Genomic DNA, 23,319 nt, shown 5'->3' with positions numbered 1-23,319 from the left:
GTGTCAGATGCCACTGTACCCACTTAGCACCCTGCCAGCAGCAGGAAACAGAGACCCCTTGAAACAGAGTCCCACTTAGCTGTGAAACAGACAGAGTACTCCAGAGGTTCTTAAAAATACCGGGTAATGGATGGGCAGAGGGAAGACACACCACATTTCTGTCACATCCCAGACCTTGGAAAACTATTCAGTACAACTACTAATTTTTAAATTCGAAAGAGAACTCCATGTTTTACACATCAGTGAGTACAGAAAGTCAAATGGTTCTGTATAAAGAAGGAATAATGAAGAAAGGAAGCCGCTGGTAACTAGTGTGGTGTCTAGTGGGACTATTTATAACACGGAATCCTTCAGGGCTTATTGAACTGTGGTGGTGACAAAAATGAAGACTTTTTGAGGAGAAAGTTAGAGTAAGTTGAGAGAGTAATGAGCAATATATCTTCATGCCCAGATGACCTTCATCCAAGACTTAAAGAAATATCAAGTGTAAAATGGTGTAGACTCATCTGTCTTCGTTTTCTTGTGGGTTGCAAAGGATCAACTCGAGCATTCTGTTGGGAATATTAAACTTAAAAATAAGCTACCGTGAGAAACAGTACGCTGGTGAGGCTAGGCAATATGCCTGAGAACTGAGCAATTATTCTTGTAAATTGAACACTTGCCAGCAAGGGAGTGATCTCTGAAATAGATTGGAAAGCCAACCCCTCCATTTGTCTGACTTCTGTAACTGACTGAGTCCCATTAAGCAGAGGATGCAAAGCTCTTTATGAAGTCCAGACTCCTAAGAAAAGTAGACCCTTCTTATTGTTTGGTGTTCCCCAGAGTTTCAGAGCAGATTTTTCTTTTTACCAGACTTACATGGTTACATGAATTCTTAGTTATAAACAATTCATTTATCTAGGAGCAGGTTCATGCCAGGTACTGTCATGGAAAATTGATATGCATTTTTATATTTAATCCTCATGACAATGTAAAAATAAGGTATATATATATATATATATATATATATATATATATAGAGAGAGAGAGAGAGAGAGATTGATCATAGATAAATGAGATAGATAAATAGATAATTTCTCATTTTATAGAAAAGTAAGGCACAGACAAACTAAGTATCCTGTCCAGCTAGAAAGAGATGGAAGCCAAAATTCCAGTAGCTCCAAAGCTCTCTCTGTGGACTCCTATGAAACATCAGCCCCACTGCCTATAAGATTCCCAGTGAGAGAGTGTAATCTCTCAATCCCAACCTCAACCCTATTTTACAAATCAAGTCAACCATAGATATGGACTCCTACACATATAGAATTTATTCTGGTAATATTTGTGCAAAATTTATCTTTAAAAGCCCAAAGATGAATATTTTGAATATCTTTGTCAAGTTAGCGATCTAAATGCTTCCATACTTTTGCAGTATATAACCCCTGTTGTCCAGGTTGTATCTCTATAAAAAATACATCTATTCCTTAATAGATCAAATGAGGTCAGACAAAAGTATTGAGTAAAATATAAAATTCTGGGAAGAACTAGAGAAAAAATTCCATCTCACATGTTATTCTAGATTGAAGCCTTGGGATTCTTTTCTTTAGGAAATGATCTATGTAAAGACTATCTTTCCAATAAATCCACAGACCCCTGAAATCTGCCATAGATTTGACCTTATTAGAAAATGTGGCCTCAGTTTTCACCACAATTTCATGCAGATAATACAAGAAGATAACTTTCTGCTTTTTCTTTTCATTTTATTTAATTTTAAAGAGAACAACAGAAAACAGAATGAAACAAAACAAATCAGAACAGGGAAATGCAAGCAACACAGCACTTCACAACAAAACAACTGGACATCAACAGTAGCTAACATAATGTCTCTTTTCTTTGAAATAGTTGAGCATACCTGCACACACAATATATCAAACATAACAATATAGTAAAAAAAATTCAAAAGAATGAAAGCATTAGAGGACTTCAAAACCAAATAACAGGAAATGAACAATGGCTGCTGTGATGCCTCATTTTCCTCAAAAAATTTGTCTATAACATCACACATAATAAAATCAAATAAACACAACAGGATAGAACCAATCAAAACAGAAGAACCAAAGCATGGTAGGACTTCAAAACAAGATGATAGTAAATCAGCAATAGCAATCATAATGTATTGTTTTCTTCAAAATAGTGTTCATACCATCTCACATAATAAAATTAAACAAAACAAAATAAAATCAGACCAATGAATGAAAGCATTATAAGACTATTAATAAACAATAAAATAGGAAACAATAAAATAGGAAACCATGATTACCATAATAGTTCCCATTGTATTCAAAATAGCTTCCCTTACCATCTGAAAGCATAAAATCTAACAAAAGACAGAACAAAGCCAGACTAATAAAATTAATGTAAACAATGCAAAAATTCAAGATAATAGAAGAAAGTGACGGTAGTTTCCACCTTTCCCTCCCTTTGCTCTGTTTTTTTTAATTTTAAAGAAAGACTAAACAAAACAGAAAATGGGTAGAAATAATACATACTTTCAAAGAAAGAATAAACAGTAAGAAATCACTAGTTGATATTTACATATTGTCCTCTACAAATAGTTATTCAAAGATACAAAAGTGGAGCATATTTGTGGATCATTTATCATTTAAAATGTGTCCCAAATCTGAGATTTTTTTCTGCTGTGAGACAAATTAGTAAAGAAAAAATGTTTTGCCTTAGAGTAGGCTGCTGAGATTTGTAGGGTGGCTGCACATTAATAAAGTGCGAAACTGTAAAACCTATTTTCTACATCATGTACCTGTCGTATGGGAAAGAGAATTAGCAGGAAGCATCTGAAGAAAGGGAGGGTCTCAAAAGTATTCTTGTTTTTCAATTAAATTTTTTTCACAGAATTGCTAAACAAATATCAGCTAGAAATAAATTTTCTTGGATAACTGAAAACAATTGTTGAATTCATGTAAACCATAATTTAGGGTCAAACCAAGTACTGCAAGACATGCTAATGAAAATTATTTCTCTTCATTTATCCTGCTATTGAATTATAGATATGCAAAACTTGTGAATATTATAGTGACGTTTTTTGACATGCTAATGCTTTGTATTTTAATATGCTGATAAATACTAACATGGCAGTTAAGACACTTGAAGAGGGAGCAGAGGCCCCCAAAACATAGGAGAACAAATAGTGAGCACAATAAGCAAATGCACACATTTTATGGAGACATGAACTTTATCAACAGCTTCAAGAAAAAAGGAAGCTTCCTTAAAAAAGGAAGTATGGTGAGCTTTAAAGAACACTCATTTTGAGAAACTGTTTTCCATAGAAGCAACATATTACCAAGCTTGTGTCTTTAATCTCTACATTTAATATGTACGCTAACATTAAAATGCAAATAAAACACAAAGTGTGCAGTATCTGCCTAGAGCAAATGTGCAATATGTTGTAATCATTGCTGTCATTTAAGGGTCTGTATAACTCAGAGAATCTTAAATTTCTAGTGTGGTCTCATTGTAATTTACTATTTCTTACTGTACTTAATTGCTTAATTAACATTATGAAAAAACACTTCATTTCTAAATGATAAAGTATTACAATGATTTTAAGTTAAAATACACATATAAATATAAGCTTTGAAAATGAAAACAATGCTGATTCATGTTCATCATAGAGGTAAGTAGCATTTTATAAAAGGTACTGTGTTGCTATCAGGGGATTAGATTATATCAAACCAAGTACCATTTCTACAGTGCTTAAAATATATATAAATTTTAGGGCTGAGGATTTAGTTTGGTAGCATTTAGATTGGCAAGCCTGAGGTTGTGAATTCAATTTCTCGTACCAAAAAGAAAATATATATATAAACCAAGAGAATGGTTTATCAGCAATTTTAAAAACTTTCACTTTTTTCATTTCCTTTTTAAATTTATTCTGATTGCTTGTTTATTTGGAGCACTCATTCCAATGATAGCTGGAGTATACTCCTCTAAAATAGATTTTTAGAAGTCTTTCTGTATTTGGCAGGTTGGTTACTGGAATGATATGGATAAATTAGTCTTGATTCAAGATGTACCCACCCTTGGCAATGACACAGCTGCTATTGAGAACAGAACAGTAGTTGTAACCACAATTATGGTAAGTTTTGGTGTATGTTTTATGGTGTTCCGTTTAGTCTATCGGCAGTTTTAACTCCCTGGCTTATGGTGTATGGTGAGAGTCAAAGCTGAATCTTAGAGGTGACATAAGTACTCTAAGCCACCAAGTCTATTAAGGCTATGGATAGGTTTATCCCGATCTTTGAGTACGTTCAGTACTTGTATTTATGTACCTTTTATTGCATTGTTCTTGGGAAAATCTTAGATGTTAAAAACTGAGACTGTCACGCTCTAGATGGAAATGTATGGAATACTAAGACCCAAATACGAAATACTAAATATGAAAAAGGTCAACATCCAGTCATAAAAATACTAGTCATAAACACCATATTATTATTGTTATTGTTTTTTGAAAACATCAATGTAATAATAGTTAATAATACTTAAAATTATAATTTTGAAGTAGTTTAATCATCCAATAATTTGCATTCTCTTTATAATGTGGAGATTTTAGTGGGCATGTTTTACATAAATGAATGCTTTAGATATTAGTTTTACTCTGTAATTATTTTTGATGTTAGCAGAAGTTTCTTTGTACCTATTATTTTTCTCATTGATCAGAAGAAATACACACATAATTCATTGGGCTTCTAGTAATTAAGTGTGATTGCTTCATTCGATCACATCTTAAGGTTCTCATGAAACCTATCTTTTAAATAATAGAAAATCTTATATATTTTTCTCCTCTAAAGTCAAACATGCCCTTTAGAATCAACACTAGTCAAAACAGATCTAAATCAGTGACCTTTTCTATTTAATTTAAAGTTATATATCCTCAGCTCACTGTCTTTTTAGGTAAAGCATATTATTATTTATAAAAGCACTTATTCTAAATACAATGAAGGTATTTTATGCAATTTAGTTTTTATCTTACACAATTTTAATTTTTAGTTTTAGCTTTTTAGCAATGTCAAATTGTTTCTAAAACTGACATTGAGGTCAAAGCATGCAAATACCAGAGAGAAGTTTTCATATGTTGCAAGTAGTTACATCTGTGTTAGATCACCATTTAGCAATTTAATGTAATTTGACAAGATTTGATTGGAAATTTATGATTTTAAGATGCAAACCAACCAACAGCAGTGTTTGTGTAAACCCTCTAACTTAATTGTGTAATGTTTGCATGGGACTTGAGAGCAAAATATATATATATTTCTTTTCCTAAAAAAAGACACAGTAATGGAAATTCATACTTCAGTACAGTCCTCCTCTTTTCAGCCTATGATGAAGAATCCTATTTTAAGAAATTGATCAAGAAAGAAAAGAATTCCACGCTCTTCGACCATTGCTAACTAAGGCACGAGTCTTGTCCTCCTGTGTAGTAATTTTAAGCTTAATTTTCATGTGGGATTCTTCTTGGATGACCAACTCTGGACTACCAGAAAACAGTTTTTTTAGTTATCTGTGACTTTTCTGAAACACTAGTGCAAAAGAAGAAATAATCCTCATCTTTCTCAAGAAAAATAGATGTTGAAAAGAATCACTTAGCAAATCTGACAAATGAATTCCTATATTGTGAACTGAGGCATTGTGCATAAGTCATAGAATTATATCATTATATCATTCCTATTGGACAAGATAGATTTTCTAAAAGTAAAAAATCTCTGAACTTGTGCTTGTTTTCTGAATATATACAATGGTTTTCTTTAGAAATTTTTGAAAATTTGCCTGTTTTTTGTGAAATAATATGTATTAATATGCATTATAGATAAAATGTAGAAAATTTCCTTTCCATTCCTGTTTAACAGGTTTGGACAGGTTCTTAAAGCTGAAATAATTAATTTTGCAAGTATGGCTAGTTTTCAGGAAGCATGCTATTAAAAAAATAAGTAAAAATGATTGAAAACTCCAACTGTTTCCTATAGATATAAGAAGATTTTGTAAAATTATCTGGTGTTTGATTGATGCCGTCAATATTTTTGCTATCAAAGAAGTGTAATAGTAGCATCTGTCTTTTTGTATACAAATGTAATCTTCACATGAATAATAACTCTGGTATTTGCAACTGCATAATCATTCAGTAATTCAAAATGATACACTAGAATCTTTCCCCTGAAAGTGTTCTTTGTGTTTGCTTTGTTTCAAAATGGTAGCCTGGTACCTATGACAGTTCTATCACCTTATTCATTTTGAAAGAAATATGATTATTTGGGGATGAATAAGATATGGACACCTGCATGTAATAATCTTCAAAGTTCAATTGAAAACAACCAACACAAATGGAGTTACTGAGACATTTTAATATGTGCAATATAGATACCTAAATACAGAATAAGCCTGAGAAGGAGCACTTGAAGCCATCTATTTTTATGAAAGTTGATATGGTGTTGCTGTTTTTCCTTTGTGTATGCTGTTATTTATATGTCAACTCATTGTAATTTTATGTGCTATTATTAAATAAAATTGATTGAGAAATTCAGTTACTCATAAATGTTTATTGAGCGTCTGCTGTGTGAGGCACAGTTAAAGACTCTGGAGATATGTCAGTTGAAAACAACAGAAAAAAAATCTAGCACTCAGGGAATTTATGTCCTGGTGAGAATCAGTAGATAAGAAACATGATTCATAATATAATTGTTTTCATTCTTAAATAAAAGGGGATGTTAGTTTGCATATCATTTAAAATTTATTTCTTACAAGAGTGCTGTATATTTATAATGTGATCTTTTTAATGATGGATTTTTTAGTAAGTCATACTAAATACAATAACAAGACTAAGTCTAAATGGAAAATAAAATTAATGTCATAATCTTTATCTTATTGACTAAAATTCTTATAAAATCTATGATAGACATGACACTATGACTATACCAATTTAATTTTTTGCATTTAAAGGCATAGTTTTTGTAAACCACCTAAGGAAACCAGATCTGTGGTATGTGGTTAGACTAAGTACAGAAATTGAAGGAAAAGCAGTTTCTAATAGATCTGAGGGAAGAAAAAGTGATTTCCTCTGGAATCTTGCTACCTTTTTTGATTATTCAATTCTGTAGAGAAACATGCTGTAGTGCTATGTCAGACAAGCTCTTTACCTTCTACGCTATACTAGCAAAGTTAAATGCTATTTGTGATGCATTACTCAGCTAAGGGAATATTATGCTATATGCTTATGTATATAGCAATTCCTTAGGAAAAATTTCCATAGTCATATTTATTCACTGCAGTCTCAGAATTATTTCACAAATCCAAAAGCAATTTTACTTATCCCACTTAATCTTTTCAGAAGTTATTTTTTAGTTGTTATGAGTTATTTGATATTTTGTAGATGCACAATACATATATACGTATGTATGCATAATTTTATGCATATATGAATTTATACACCATATATACTTTCATGTATATTTATTTATATATTTATGAATATATATACCAAAAACTAAATTAAAATTTATTTTCATCCTCATACCAAATATTAACCCCCTACTTTCACATTTTCCTCTTACTAAAGGGCTCATAACTCAGTTTGCTTCAAAATACATTATTTTGGCCAAATTTAAAATTGTAAAACCATTAAGTTCATTCATTTTTCCCAAATTGAATGATAACACCAGAATTTCCACTTTTAAGAATTTAATTCATGGAATAAATTGTCTATATTCATTAACATTTTTTGGAGAAATCAAATATTCACAATGGAAACAAAGATTGACCCAGTTTATTTTATTATATTTGATTATTTTAATAGTAAGTGTAAAGGTTATATGCGATATTTAGAAAATCTTAAAGCCTTTCCAGTGTGCATCTTCTTTGAATATTTTGTTTTGCTAAATACAAATAATATTTGAAATTATATAAGTATAAAAATTGTACTCTATTGTTTAAAAGTCATCTAAATTGATTTACATAAACATTTTCATAGCCAAGTCCTAATGTTGCTACTTTAGACACAGTGATTTCTGAAGTAACAGAACAGATGTAGGACACCATCTATTTTACTTGTAAACTTGCCTTAATATACTTGTTATCACTAAGAAATAATGCATTTAAAATGGCTTCTGAAGAATTAGTGTCCTACAGAATGCAGTAATTTATAATAACAAAAGAAGATTGCACTCAAGAACAAGGTGAAAGATCGTGTTTCACTCCTCTCATCCTTTCATTTCTATCTACAACCAAACACTAGGGGCTCTATATAGATTAACATTCAAAAATACTCCCTTATCCCTCAATGTTTTTCAAAATGTCACTTATAATATTGAAAAGATTTCATATTTCGTTCACCCATAGTAAATCTAAAACTCTGTGTTAAATCTCGCCAGTACGTAGTGTTTCAAGAGCTACACGCAAGACTGTGTGCATGTCAGCTTTGGGAGAGGGCAAGTGAGGTTTGCAGTGTTAAGAATCTGCTTTGGATCTGACATGAAAGAAAAGCAAAATGAGACACACTCAAAGTAATGGGATAGAGCTGAGTAGCCATGAAAGCTGTGATGCAGGAAAAGCCCAACCTTTCTCTCCCTCACAGTGGGATCTCTTTTCTCTTATGCTGCATGCACTACTCACTGAAGTCTCAGTCTCTGTTTATGGCCCTGGTTGTGCAAACAGGCTGGATAAATTTGCAGCCAACATCTTCAGTAAACTAAAAGTTTTTCTAGCTTTGTTGGCTGTGCTTGGCAGGAAAACAAAGAGCAAAGGGCAGATGGGCTCCAACTATACACAAGAAAAACTGAGAGAGAAGACACTGAGGAAATACTTTACTCATATATGCATATGCCTGCTTCAGAACAGATGACCTAGCACTTTAAAATACTTAGTTTCACTTTGAAAATCTAAATCAGAAGTTCTAATGTGATTACTTAGCAATCGTATTCTGTAAGAAGCACTGATAGAACAAGGTATCTGTACATTTACTGAGTGTTTTTAATGTGCCACACACCATGAGGATAATTGAAAGTGGACCTGTATTTTTACCAAAAAACATATAAAAAATTTCATATTCCAGAGATGCGGAATACATTTCTTTTGCTCCCTCTTTGCTTAAGTCACCTAGAGTCTCAATAGTTGCATATACTTTGATGTGCAATAATAGCTTCAACAATTTGCAGATATTTCAAAGTGTGGGCCAAACTCACATGCAGAAGTTAGGTCTGTCACTTGTTTTCTCTGTAAAACCGAACAATTGTTTTGCCTGTGAGTCTTAACTTCCCCATCTGTAAAATAGGAAATTTCTACTTCACAGTGTCAATGTGTAAAATGAATCAGAGGGCATAATTAAAGAGTTTAGCATTGTGACTGACACAGAGCAAAGTTAAGTAAGATTTATTACTGTTTTCATTACATTTTATCATTGATCCTCCCATTCACACTCCTTTAACCTTGTTACAGAGAATTTGCAATTACTTTGAACATAACAGAACAAGGGACATTTTCTAAAAACTTGTAAAAATAAAAATGTGTGCCTATATCTTCCAAAAAATTGCCTGACCTACAGTAGGTACTTAATAAATATTTGATTAAACAATAAACACACAGTTTTAATTAACAAAAGTTTCACTACATTATGAAGAGAGAATTAAGTGGTTAGATTATTGGGGCTCTAGAAACTTCTATACATGTTACATGTTAATATGGCAGCGTATATAAGTGAGAAACAGGTTTGCGAGTGTTCAGATACTCAGACACTGTGGGTCTGATTTTCTTCTTTAGTATCCAATGTGCCTTAGCTATCCATGTTTTGAATGAGTCATAAGCTTCTTAGGGATGCCAGCTGTACAGACACTTAAATTAGAATGCAAAGCCATTTACAAATATATGACTTTTTTCTTTTTCTTACATAATCTTCCATATTGTACAATTAGATAACTATTTAAAAAAAGAAAACCAAGAATTAGCTCATAACTACTTTTATAACATATTTTAGAAATTAACAATGTTTTGCAACAACTCATCCATCTTCATAATCACTTTTACAAATTCAAACCTTATAAATTTACAAAATGTTTTCTGTGAACTAATAATTTTTATCTATCTAGAGAAGAGATGGTTAGTTGTTTTCATTTTATAGAGGGTAGAGACACATTATTTAACCAAATCCAGTATTAGAATATTCATCAAATTCAAAAAGTGAGACCCTTTGGTCATGCCAAGTATAGGTAAGATTTAAGAAAATAGTATGAAGGTCAATCCTGGAGAAGTCTACACTGTAGAATTACTTAGAATATCTATGAGAAAATGAAATGTCATGCAGTTTACACATTTTATTAAGTGTTGTTAAATGGAGTTCTACATTTACAAAGTACTTAAAGTCAGAATTAGTGTAGGACTGTCATATTATGCAAAGTAAATAACTCTCTAATTCAGAATTCCAAGAACAACTGCCACACATGATTGTGAATTTTCTAAGGGAAAATAAAGGGTTTTTTTTAGAACAATTGCTCGTTGTAAGTGGTCGTGCATACTTTTAATCTCAGCCCTTTGAAGGCTTAAGTAGAGGAATCACTGTGAATTTGAGACAGCTTAAGCTATGTTCAAGGTCAGGCTGAGCTACACAGTAAAACCTGTCTCAAAGAAACTTACTAAATGAAGAGTATAATTTTATAAAAGGCAAGTATGTTATGTCAATAATACCATGACCGAAAGGTTATCAGTCCTTCTCTGGAAAAATTGGACATGACTAGGAGTTTTGTCTACTGCGCACACAGCTGACTTTAGGTGTCATTTACAAATTTAAACAGTTTTTGTAAACAAATCTCTTTAATTACAGTCTTTAAATGGTTTGACTGTGAGTGTGTGTGTGGAGGTGCTGTTTGTGTTCCAAGTACAAACTCTTTGGTAGTCACTAGCTACTGGTAAATGATTTATTTTTTATGGATGCTCACAATGATTCTTCATCCTACTTTCTGACTCAGTTGCTTAGAAAACTAAATGACAACATCAATATTGGGAAAAATTGCTATTTTCCATTAGAGACATATTTTATAATAGACTTAAAAGTCATGAAGCACAGTTAATGCCAAAACATTGAACAAAATTAGCAAATGAATTTATATGATTTTTAAAGTTATTAACTTATTTTTGTTGAACAATTGTACAGAAAATTAGTGTTGTTGCTAAATATTAGAGATCAAAGAAAGTTTATATAGCCTTTTCTTAAAAGACACAGTGAAATGTGGCTTACAAATGCAGACTATTGAGCTATTTGATCCTGAATGTGTTTGGTATTATATAAAGTTGAATATTGAATAATCTATAATTTCACAGTATATTTTGGGAAGAATAATTTAATCGTCAAAGAAGATATTTATGCTTCCCTAGAAAATTACTAATGGACATTTTTCTAATTACCTATTATTCAACTGAAAATTATTTTAAATACTTTACTTTCAGTATCCAAGATAGAGCAGTTTATATACTTCCAAGTAGATTTGTATCTATCTTATTATTTCTTTCTAGTCACATAAAATCGTATGTATGCAATAGCAAATATACCTTATTTCTCAAATTCTGAAGCTGTAAAGTGACACGAAGACTTTCAAATGTTTCGTAGTTTCTCCTTTACAGTTATCCTTCTCTCGTTATAGGAATCCCCATACGTTATGTACAAGAAAAATCATGAAATGTTTGAAGGAAATGACAAGTATGAAGGATACTGTGTAGATTTGGCATCTGAAATTGCAAAACATATTGGTATCAAGTACAAAATTGCCATTGTCCCTGATGGAAAATATGGAGCGAGGGATGCAGATACAAAAATCTGGAATGGGATGGTAGGAGAACTTGTTTACGGGGTAAGCAAATCAATTTATTGAAAAATCTACTTATGTTACCATGAAACTTTTTTTCACTTGGGTTCTTATCAAGTTTTAAATGTCTTCTATTGTTTTTAAAATTCACAATTATGTTCCAAGAGCCATGAATAGTATTCAAATGTTTCCTTATTTCCTGAAAAATGTGATTTTTGAGTAATGAAACTGATATTTAATAACTTCGAAGTCAGAAAAGGGATAAAAATTCAGAATATGCTTTCCTACTTAAAAACAAAGAGAAACACAGACTTCAGGATCTGAGATGACTGCTCCCTGCAGATTGATGTCGCTACACCACAGAATTATATTAGTAAATCTCTTATTTGGTAATTATAGGAATAGATTTCTTTAAGCAATGTAATGTTGGTTTATTATTTGACTAGTTATTTATATCTCTGTTACTTGTAAATACTTATAAGCATCTTTTAAGTAATTGATGATCACTACAATAGTTTCTATAAAATATTCACCCATAATTCAATATTTTTACAGTTCTGCAGAACACAGTACATGTAAACTTTATGTAATGCCATCATTTTTCATACCAGCATACATAATAAAACACAAAGGCCAGAAATTTGTCTGAAATAAGCCTCCCACAAAGCACACACGCCCTCTCCTGTGTGTGCCAAGTACTAAGTGGGCACATGGTTAGCCAAGGGCAGATGCAGCCGCTAACATTAGTGCCTAAATGAATAAGAGCGAAATCTCTCTCTTGAGCTACCACTGCAGTGTCAAAATGAAACCCGCACTTACACAATGCTAGAGATGATGTAGTATTTTAAAGTCCAGAGTCAGATCAATAGCTAACAGTAATCCTGGTTTGTCATGTAATTACAAAGGATACCATATACTTGAAATACATTCTGAAATGTCCTGAAAGTCAATTTGGATTTCACAGATTTCACTTTCAATGCATACATCTGATTAATCCTCTTGAGGGCCCTTTGAAATGTTGAATGACACAGAGAGTCATCTTGGAATAGAGTAAAGATAAAAATATTTAGGATATATCTAAAATCCAGAGAGACTCACTTTCCTATCTGCACTGCATTGGATAGTTTCATGATTCTGCATCTCGCTTTTCAGACCATAAAGCAACGAATATTTTCAGTGTGGTACAATACAGTAGCTACAGCCTAGCAGAAAGAGGAAATTTTGTTTGACATTATAAAGCAATCAGTTTTATATCTATAAGAAAGAATTTCTGACTGCTTAGATGACGACCATAAATGAGGGAGAAAAGATAGTTTTTAAAAAGGCAAAACATACTTTAGCAGAAGATTCCCTGATTCTTAAAATTCAAAGAAAAAAAGCTTCCCAATATAAATCTGTTCTTTCGCTAATATCTTAAACTTTTTAAACAGTAAGCAATTTTCAGACACAGACATTATCTACTTTTTCCAGATTTAAGAATAATCAGATTTCTAGGGACTAGACAAAATTTATTTATATTTCACACACGTATTTTAAACTTAGCTTGAAAGTAATTGTATAAAATATTGTAAGATAATATTGTGCATGAAACAGACTTTCTGTGCTTGGACCCATGTTTTGATTGTAATCAATCACGTGAGGCAAGGTGTGGAATTTTCCACTGGTAGCAAGCATCATGTCACTGATCAGAAGTTTCAGATTGTGGAGCATTTGAGATTTTAGAGATGCTCAAATTTATACAATAATTCAATGCCTTTTCAAAATACTATTAAGCTTTTCATCTGAAAAATTATACTTAGGTTACTTACTAGTTATAGGCAGCCTAACTAACCTGAGTTACTTTCTGAGAGCATTTGTTACATATTTCTCCTCTAGAGTCCCTATCTTGCGGGTGGACAGTCCAAGTCCAAGCCTTTGTAAGTGTTCTGATCATGTTTTGTTTTGGGAATAGATTTTTTTTTTTTTTGGTGGTACCTGGGATCAAACTCGACCTCATGCTTGTCAGGCATGTGCTTATGCCACTGTGCTAAAACCCTGGCTGTGCGGGGTGGACTTTAAATAATTAAAATGAATGATAGCAAGAGAACAGCACAATCAATAAGAACATATCAGTACTATTCATGCCATGGTATCACAAAGTCCCAAAGTCATAGAGAAAAAAGTTAACATAATGGTTATTGACAACAACATAATCTTTCTACAGCCAATCTAAGTATTTAAAGATTTCAGCCTCTGACACTGTAACTGCCTACTTATGTCCCTGAGAGAATCTTCTTCTATGTCTCTTAAGCTTTCCACAGATTTTGTACTTTTCCCTGCTGTCTACAAAGTCTGTCCTAGCAGCAGCTAATCAATCTTTTTCTTCCTGCTAATACATGCAGGAATGCCCACTTCCTCCTCTTCAGATAAAATTCAATTCATTGTCTTATTCTGAATACAGCCAGATGATTAATTTTGAATCCATTTCAATGATTAACTTCAAATCTATTACTTGTTTTTACTTACTCTGCAAGTGTTGCAGCTATAATTGATGTGGATTGTGAAACATCACCACAGAGGTACACAAAACCTCAGAACCTCTCATACGCTGAGACCCTTTTTGTGATCACATCTGTGCACTCTAGCAGTGTGCTTATTTCCCACTGAGTATTGCTGCTCCATGCCTCACCTGGGCCCCTCCTCCTTCTCGTTCTTTTTTCTTTTCTTTTTTCATTTTTAGTTGCTGTTAGTGTCCTAATGCAAGGGAGTATTTCTCAAAGCACACTGCATAGCTCTCTGGCACGGACACACCTGCATGCAGTACATGTGGAAATATTGCTTTACCAACCTCACTCAAGCAGCGCTAGAGGTCATAAATCTTGTGCAACCCCTAAAAGAAACTTTTTATATACCCACTTTTAGTACACACTGACAGTTATTAACAAGAGACATATAACATCCCTAGCGTTAGCAGAGAAAATCCATGTAGATTCTGGTTTTTAACCATGTTTTTTTGAAACTCACAAATCTCAGGTATCCTCAATAGACATTTCTGTCACCACCGTCACCCAATATTCACTGTCCACTGCATCTATTTCTCAGAACACTTTCATTTCATTTTTCTTATCTTTCTATTTAAGGTTCTCCTCTGCCTTTGATGGTAACTTGTATAAATGAAAATTTTCAGTTGATTCTATACAGAAAAATATAATACATGAAAGGAGATATTTCAAGTCAGTGAAAGGGCACATTTTTTATCCATTCCTGTTAGGAAAGAAGGACAACTACTTGGAATATTAATAATCTTGCTATGGTTTATCATGAATTATACTAAATAAATTTTAGGTTATAAATATGATAATAAGAAGGGTAATTCTAAAGCATGAAACAAGGACTGGAAACAAAAAAGAATTTTGTATACATACAAAAAAATTTAAAATACATGAAACTCCAAACACAAACAAAGAGTGAAATGAAATATGTATTATAGATAAAGGGGAGGTAGATTTTTACAAAGAAAAAGGGTACAAGACATTAAGGGAGGAAGGAGGAAAAGAGGGGAAAGAAAGGGATTAAAAAAGAATTAAGATGTATTATATACATGTACCCACTTCCCATGAGGAGAATGATCATTACACAAATATGTATAATAAAACTATGTATTATACTAAAGTACCATGAAGTAAGTTATGGAAATAAAACAGCTAATGAATAGGGAAAATATTTGTAACATATATGGAAAATAAAAGTTGATACTCAAATTTGTTTTAAACTGTCCACAAATTGGAAAACCAAAAATTAGTGTCCTTGTAGAAGGTGGGATCACAGTATGATAGACAATGCATAAAAGAAGTAAAAAGAGCTACTTACCTTATAAAAACAAATTTCAATTACTATGATGAATTCTTTCATAAAGAAAATTGGCAAAGATATGTAAGAAAACAACAGGAGGTTTCTGAGGATCAAAGCTACAGGTCCTTTCATGTCCTGTTGGTGACAGAAGATGCTTGCATCATCTTTCTGGAGAAAAGGAAGGGAAAATACATCATAAGCATTGAAAAAGTCATTACTAGTTAGACCAGAATCTAGAGTTCCTTTTCTAGACTTTTTTCATTGCTGGAGACTGGACACAGGGTCTCACTCGTGCATGACTATCTGGTTACCACTGAGTATTTTGCCAACCCTGGAGATTTATTTTAAATGACTACATTATGTCTGCAAACTTGTCTTTAAAAATGTTTGCAGCTATCATTTTAAATTGTATAAAGCTAGAAGCCTTACAAACATCCCACAAGACATAAATTTGAGTACCTTTTGATCGTTTAGTTTGATGAAATATTTGAAAGCTTTAATCTGTATGTTTAAGTTGAAAACATTCATCATACTCATTGAGAAGAAAAAAATAGTGTTTTATAATGTTCTATTTTTAAAATAATAAAAATATTTATAAAGCAAAGTCTATTGGGGGCATTCAGAAAGAATGCAAAGTAGGCAAGGGGAACAAGATAACGTCCTGATTTGTTGAATCTGTTATTTTTATATACTAATTTTTCTGTAGCAAATTCATACATTCTTTAGGTAAGGGAAATGATACCAACAATACTAACATGATGAAAATAACAGTCTCTCTAGTACTTCTGGGTCTTCTGTGTGTGAGCATTTATGAGGAAAATTATTTGCTCCTACTTGAAGATACAGTCTCCCAACAGAGACATGACTGCAGGGCGGTCCCCGCGCCATCCTTGCCCTTCACTGCCCTTTGGTTGAGCAGGGGCTCTGACATCAACTCAGAAGCTCTAGAGGATACAGGAGTGAATGTAAGCGTGGCAGCCTTTCATGTGTATGGCTATGTTTCTGATTCCCTATCAGAATTAAATATTTTTCTTTTAAGATAAATAATTATAACATTTTACTTGTGGAGTGTATGACAGTTTAGTTTTTACACCGTTTTATTTCATTTGATTTTAGAGGTGATATGGTTCAATAGGCTCAGATTCAGAGCTGCCACATGTGTAAGGTCCATCTTTATGTGACCTAATTCCATCATCTAGAAGACAATGACAAACATAAGACTGTTAGGAAGTTTAAATGGACCATTTTGAAGATACAGAAAGCGGCTCAAAAAATTGCTCAAAATCACAAAACTGGAAAAGGAAGCTGGTTTATTCTGATCATAATATCAGAATTGAAACTACTGTGTTCCAAAGTCTTTTTCAAAAATTGGAAGCAGAAAATCAAAGTGTGTGCATAGCAAGAAATAAATGCCAATTTCCAGATTTTTGTGTGTGCAATGAGTTGGAAAATGTTGTCAAACAATGGGTTTTCTTTTATCATATAAACACAGACTCTAGGATCAGTTTTCTTGTAATTGGAAAGGAATAAATAAGAAAGGACTGTTTGAAATTTGCAATTCCTAACATTAAGGGTGGCTAAGTAATGAATTGGGGGCAACATTCCAAATGAAACAGAAAAGGCTGCTGCATAGCTGCATTCCTGCCAAGAAATTCAGAAACACAGCCATATGGCAAAACTATTAAGTCTTTTCCTCCGCACTATTTCAACCCTCAAAAAGTCGTAACAGTGATGTGAGTTGAAGTTACTTCTGTGCATCCACTCTCTGTTTCTCATCTTTTTATCTAACTGCTCGCTATATTAAAAATACTTTATGTCATTCAAGTAATATCTTACGGAAACAAATTACCATTCATGTTCTTATTTATAATTGGAATTATTTTTCACTTTGGCACTTGAAAACTTCAGGATGAATACATGATTGGCTAACTTTGTATCACTCCAGTGCTTCTTCAAATTCACTAATCTATGTGTCCCCTGTGTCTTTTTTCTTACAGAAAGCGGAGATTGCTATTGCACCTCTGACAATCACTTTGGTTCGGGAAGAGGTCATTGACTTCTCCAAGCCCTTCATGAGCTTGGGCATCTCTATCATGATCAAGAAGCCTCAGAAGTCAAAGCCCGGAGTGTTCTCCTTCCTGGACCCTCTGGCCTATGAGATATGGATGTGCATAGTCTTTGCCTACATCGGGGTCAGTGTGGTCTTGTTCCTAGTGAGCAGGTTTAGCCCCTATGAGTGGCACACAGAAGAGCCGGAGGATGGAAAGGAAGGACCCAGTGACCAGCCTCCCAATGAGTTTGGCATCTTTAACAGCCTCTGGTTTTCCCTTGGTGCTTTTATGCAACAAGGATGTGACATTTCACCAAGGTTAGTTTCAAAACTCACATTGCTCACCAAGTTCCCAGTAATTCTGAATGTTGTACAGAGTATCTGTCTGTGTTCTTCTGGAGGCAGAGCACAGTTCTAAACTCAGAGGAAATCAACAATTCTCATTGATGTAAGTATGTTCATAGCCAGTTTCTTCCAAACTGGCACAAAACATAGATACTCTAGAGCATAATGATTAAATTTCTCAACAGAAAAGTAAATAGTCAAACCGTGGGAACTTAAAAATTATTTTATATCAATATTGCATTCAGTGGTTTCACAGATGGAAACTAAACTGGTGTTGCATGCTTGCAGTCCCAGCACGCTGGGAGGCTGAGGCAGGACAATAGCAAGTGTGAATGAGTACAGTTCTGGCAATTTAATGATTTAGCAAGACTTTTATCTCTAAATTTAAAAAAATTTAAGGGCTGGAAAGGCAGTTTTTAGTGTGAAGGATCTGGTGTTCTACCCCTAGTAAGGAAAGGAAGAAAACCTAAACTGCAGAAGAGGCATTCATTTTTTAATTTTGTATCCTTTTCAAAGATGAATATTGTTTCTGTTGCTACTGTTGTTTTCCAATGTTAAAAATAAATGTTGAACTTAATCAGCTCAAATGGTTTAAGGGAGATTTCTGTCGTGGAATTTCCTAAACAGTAAGTCAATGTGATTTGTACAAGATATATTGTTTTATGTAACAACACATAAATAAGCTAAGCAGTAGGAAAAATGCCAACAAGGTAATAAATGCTAGTTGCTTAGAAATATTTTTCAGGACCTGGGGATGCATGGATCCTTTTATTGGATACCATTATTCATTTTCTGTGCTCCCTAAAACTTAGCTTATCTCCCACTGCAAGAAAATTTCCCAACTTCTCCCACAGGGAAAATAAAGCATGAAAAGCAAAATGTTGAATTTAATTTTGATTGCGTGTTAGCATCACTAATTTGCTTTTTCAAAAAGTAATATTTTTTCTATAATGTGGCCATGTGCTTCATAAAAACCAGCAAAATGATAAATGCCCTTAAATTCCAACAACATGAGAAACTGAATCAATAATTTTCAATTAAACGAATTAGCATCAAAGCAAATGACATAATGGTTTTTAAAAGACAAGATTAAGGAAATATTAAGTTAAAACCGAGAAGTATCACATACAATAACAAGTAGTAAGACAGCACTTTAAAATTAGAAGTACCTTGGGAAATACGGAACGATCATTCACACTTAAAAAAATAATCAGTGTATGTGTGTGTGTGTGAGAGAGAGAGAGAAAGAGAGAGAGAGATCTGAACCCAGGACATTTACACCAAACTACATCCCTAGCCCTTATTAATTTTTATTTTGATACAGAATCTTGCTAAGTCATTAAATTGCCCAGGCTGGGCTCAATTGAGATTCTCCTGCCTTAGCCTACAAAAGATCTCAGATTATACACAAGACATTTTTAAATCTAAAAATGATTTGCCGCAAGAATTTAAAATAGTTTGATAGTCCCAATGAGTAAAAGTTTCCTGTATCTCTTCAGTCATCTGTTTTTAACTTTTCTTCTATACTCACACTCAGTTTCTGATAGCCAAAGAGCAAATGTAGGAAGAACACTTTCGTTCCCTTATATAAGATACTTTATGGCATACACTATCTCACCCTCTGCTCATCTCAGAAACTGAGTACCAAATGCAGAGACAATTCTGAAGTATGGAAGTATGGTCAGTTTGAAACCAATCCCAAGCCTCCATCTTGTCCAGCCTCCTGTGAAGCGTGGCCTTGCTCCCTGGGCAGGGCTCTCAGTGAAGCTAAAGACAGTGTTTCTCTCCCTACGAAAAAGCAGCCACAGACTTGCACTGACTCTAGGACCCCATCATTGTCCAGAGGTGCTGCTATTTTATGTCCAACTAAGCGATGAAACAGTCTTGCCACCTAAATCATTGCCTCACATTTATCTCATCAACCTTAGGCTGTAACTAATTTCAGAAAGCCTGAAATATGAGTGAAAGAGGGTAGTAATGAATTTAAGGAAGTGTTCCTTTTGTTTATCTAAAATAAAGTCATTAAGTTCCACATGTCTGCTAGTTAAGCATTAAATAGAAAAGGTCTCCATACTTTCAGTGGCACATGTATTCAGTACAGCATAAACGCCATAAGATTATAAGGAAATATTAACATCTTTCTTGAGTTGATTGTCAGAAAATAAATGAAACTTGCAATTATTATTTTTAAGAATGCTTGATGAAACTGACATATCTTCTTTCTGTATGTTGCTTAGAGAAACAACAATGTGAATTATCCTATTCATGTTTAGATCCCTCTCAGGTCGAATTGTTGGAGGTGTTTGGTGGTTCTTTACCCTCATCATTATATCATCTTATACTGCTAACTTGGCTGCTTTCCTGACGGTTGAGAGAATGGTCTCCCCCATAGAAAGCGCAGAAGACTTGGCCAAACAAACAGAAATTGCGTATGGAACACTGGATTCAGGGTCAACAAAAGAATTCTTTAGAGTAAGTTCAGGGAAAGACTAATGATGACATATGTTCATAACTTTGAAATTCAGATTATTTGTCCAAGAATCATATTATGATTTTAGCTTTCATAGATTCTTCACACATAATGGTAAAAGTTATGTCCAATACTAATACTTCCTGAACTTTATAATGACTTTCATTTAAAAAGCTAATGGATTGATTCATTCTGCAGGAGGAAGCCTTTAAGAAATAATAACAGTGAAAAGGTAATCAAAGCAAATTTATAATGTAATTTTTCCAAAGCTTTCCAGTGTTGATCATGCTGTGGTAATACTGGATTGGACAAGATTGGATTTATGTTTGCTTTGGGGCTTAGAGTATAAAAATGAAAGCACATTTTACTATTTTCTTTTCTTTAGTAAATGTTTGTAGTACATAATATTTACATTTCTTGTGAGCAATTGATACATTTACCTAATATACCGCAATTCCTTTTTCCATCCTCTATCCCTCTTTTTATCTCCCCTCTTCTCTCTCTCTCTCTCTCTCTCTCTCTCTCTCTCTCTCTCTCTCTCTCTCCTTCCTTCCTTCCCTGCATGTTTCCAGTACATAGAGTTTATATTCCTCGTGTGGAGCTGGCACGTGTATATAACACGCCCATTCCTTTCCCTCCCTTTTTCCACACTCGGTCTCTCTCTTGATTCCCCGCCCCTGCAGAATGATCTACCACTTCCTATTATCTATATTTTTGCTGTGCTCTTTGTGAGTTTCTCATATAAGAGAAGCCATACAATATTTAAGTTTGTGTGTGTGATTTATTTTACTTAACATTATGGTCTTAAGGTGCATTCATTTTGCCTCATACAAATGAGTCAAGTTTATCCTTCTTTATGGCAGAGTAATTCTCCATTGGGTACAAATATCCCATTTTCTTTATATGTTCATCTGTTGATGGACGTCTAGGCTACTTCCAAGATTTACCTGTTATGAACTGTGCTTCTATAAACATGAGTATGCGTGTATTGCTATAATATGATGTCTTTCATTCCTTCAAGAATATACCTAGAAAGATAATAGCTGGGTCAAATGGAATTTCTCGTTTCAGGGTTTTTTGCATTGCCTCCGTATTATTCCCATTGTGACTGAACTAGTTTATACTCCCACCAGCAGTGTGGAAGGGTTCCTTTTTCCCTACAGTCTTCTCAGTATTATTATTTGATTTCTTGGTGATAGCCTTTCTGGAGTAAGAAGGAATCTCAGGGTTGTTTTAATTTGCATTTTTCTAATGGCCAGTGATGTTGAGTATTTCTTCATGTACTTATCGGTCATTTTTACTTTTCTTTATGAAGTGTCTATTCATTTCACTTGCCGAATTTTAGACTGAGTCTTTTATTTTGAGGGGTCTAATATTTTTGAGCTTTCTATATATTCTAGGTATTAATCCTCTGAGGAATAACTGCCAGGTTTTTTGTCCTTTGTCATTTGTGTCTTCCTTCTGTCCGTTATTTCCTTGACTGTGCAGAAACTTTAATTTGATGTTGCTCAGTACTACAGTATTTCCTGTGCAACTGGGTTCTGTTCAAAAAGTCTTGCAAATGTCTATGACTTCAAAACCTTAACTACAGATTGTACTGCTTCTATAAGTTACATTATTCTGTAAGATGTTTTCTATCAATTCAAAGCAACATGTTTACTTTCTCATAGGACGATAGTAGCAAAACCATAAGTTCTGGGCATTTGACGGTATGATATTTCACTTGTGCTGATTCAAACTGGTAAAATTGCACTACATAGGTAGATGAGTTTCTTCGTCTTTCCATAAGTGTACACAAGTTGTTGTTGTTGTTGTTGTTGTTGTTGTTGTTACCATTGTTGTATTTAGTTGTTTGATGCATTATGGGGTTGAGTTTTTTGATCAGTGAACACTTTTTCTATTTTGGTTCTCTTTAAATCCAAAGATACGTATATGGTAATATCTGGCCACAGAAAAGAGTTCAGAATTGAAAACTGAAAAAGTAGTTAGATATATTTTCATAATTATGAAGTAGGTAATAATGAATACATTTTATAATTGGCATCATTGGTCTAAAGATTAGAATATTCTTTGGTGTAGAAAACATGATATATTTCACCATTTCCTATGCTTTTATATATAAGTGTTGCTTATTTAATAGTCAGACTTACTCAAATATTTTAGAGATTTAATTTTCACTTTAAACATATACACATAATTTTTTTCACTGAACTTGAAAAGTAAAAGCAATATAATGTGCTACTACTTAACCAGTTTGAAATTTTATGTTCTTGAGATGTGCTTTTTTAAAAAGATTTGATTTTAATGTACTATTTAACATGAACTAAAACAAGAAAAACTTGATTCCTGGTACAAAAAAAAAAAAAAATTCAGTTGAACTCATTCTTGGGCATTGCCTAAAAAAAAAAAAAAAAAAAACAATGGTGAGTAACATTGTTGTCCATAATTTGGAACACTTTTATTAGATATAACTGCATAAACCTTTAAAAAAATTGTAGATTTTTAAAAATTTTGTTATGACAGTATACTCTCCAAATATAGTTAATTTACCAAATGTCTTTAACTTAGTGAGTGCATCCTCATCCCCACACTTAGCAATAAAAACCTAATACTGTAATGCATTCTAACATAATGCTGGTACACAGTTGAAAATCTGTCACTCTGAAATTGCTTCCACCCAGAATTCAGTAGACAAAATTCACTGATTTTACCTGGAAACCATTCTGTGTATGCAGTAAAATAAATGCAGGTTTCTATGGTCACTTGCATTTTGCTGAAAAGTGATGACTGAT

The 23,319-nt window shown here is 33.2% G+C and overlaps 1 protein-coding gene across 8 annotated transcripts in view; it reads left to right on the top strand.

The window, feature by feature from the left end:
• Window positions 1–23,319, top strand: part of Gria4 (glutamate ionotropic receptor AMPA type subunit 4) — a 334,303-nt gene that overhangs the window by 268,139 nt on the left and 42,845 nt on the right. For 7 of the 8 annotated variants that reach the window (XR_010049759.1, XM_063256141.1, XM_063256144.1 and 4 more), the window contains 4 exons: window positions 4,019–4,129; window positions 11,670–11,876; window positions 17,660–18,030; window positions 20,331–20,529. Coding sequence is in view for 7 of the 8 variants with exons in the window: in XM_063256141.1 (XP_063112211.1) it covers window positions 4,019–4,129; window positions 11,670–11,876; window positions 17,660–18,030; window positions 20,331–20,529 (888 nt within the window). In the remaining variant the exon portion in view is untranslated. Of the gene's footprint in view, window positions 1–4,018; window positions 4,130–5,367; window positions 6,569–11,669; window positions 11,877–17,659; window positions 18,031–20,330; window positions 20,530–23,319 lie in introns of those variants that run through there. The other variant, XM_063256146.1, reaches the window with a different exon arrangement.

This window comes from Cavia porcellus, unplaced genomic scaffold, assembly GCF_034190915.1.
Source record: "Cavia porcellus strain 051 isolate PalLab524CR breed Dunkin Hartley unplaced genomic scaffold, mCavPor4.1 scaffold_9, whole genome shotgun sequence".
NCBI lineage: Eukaryota > Metazoa > Chordata > Mammalia > Rodentia > Caviidae > Cavia > Cavia porcellus.
Note: the sequence above shows the minus strand (reverse complement) of the source record. Positions and strands in the feature narration are given on the sequence as shown.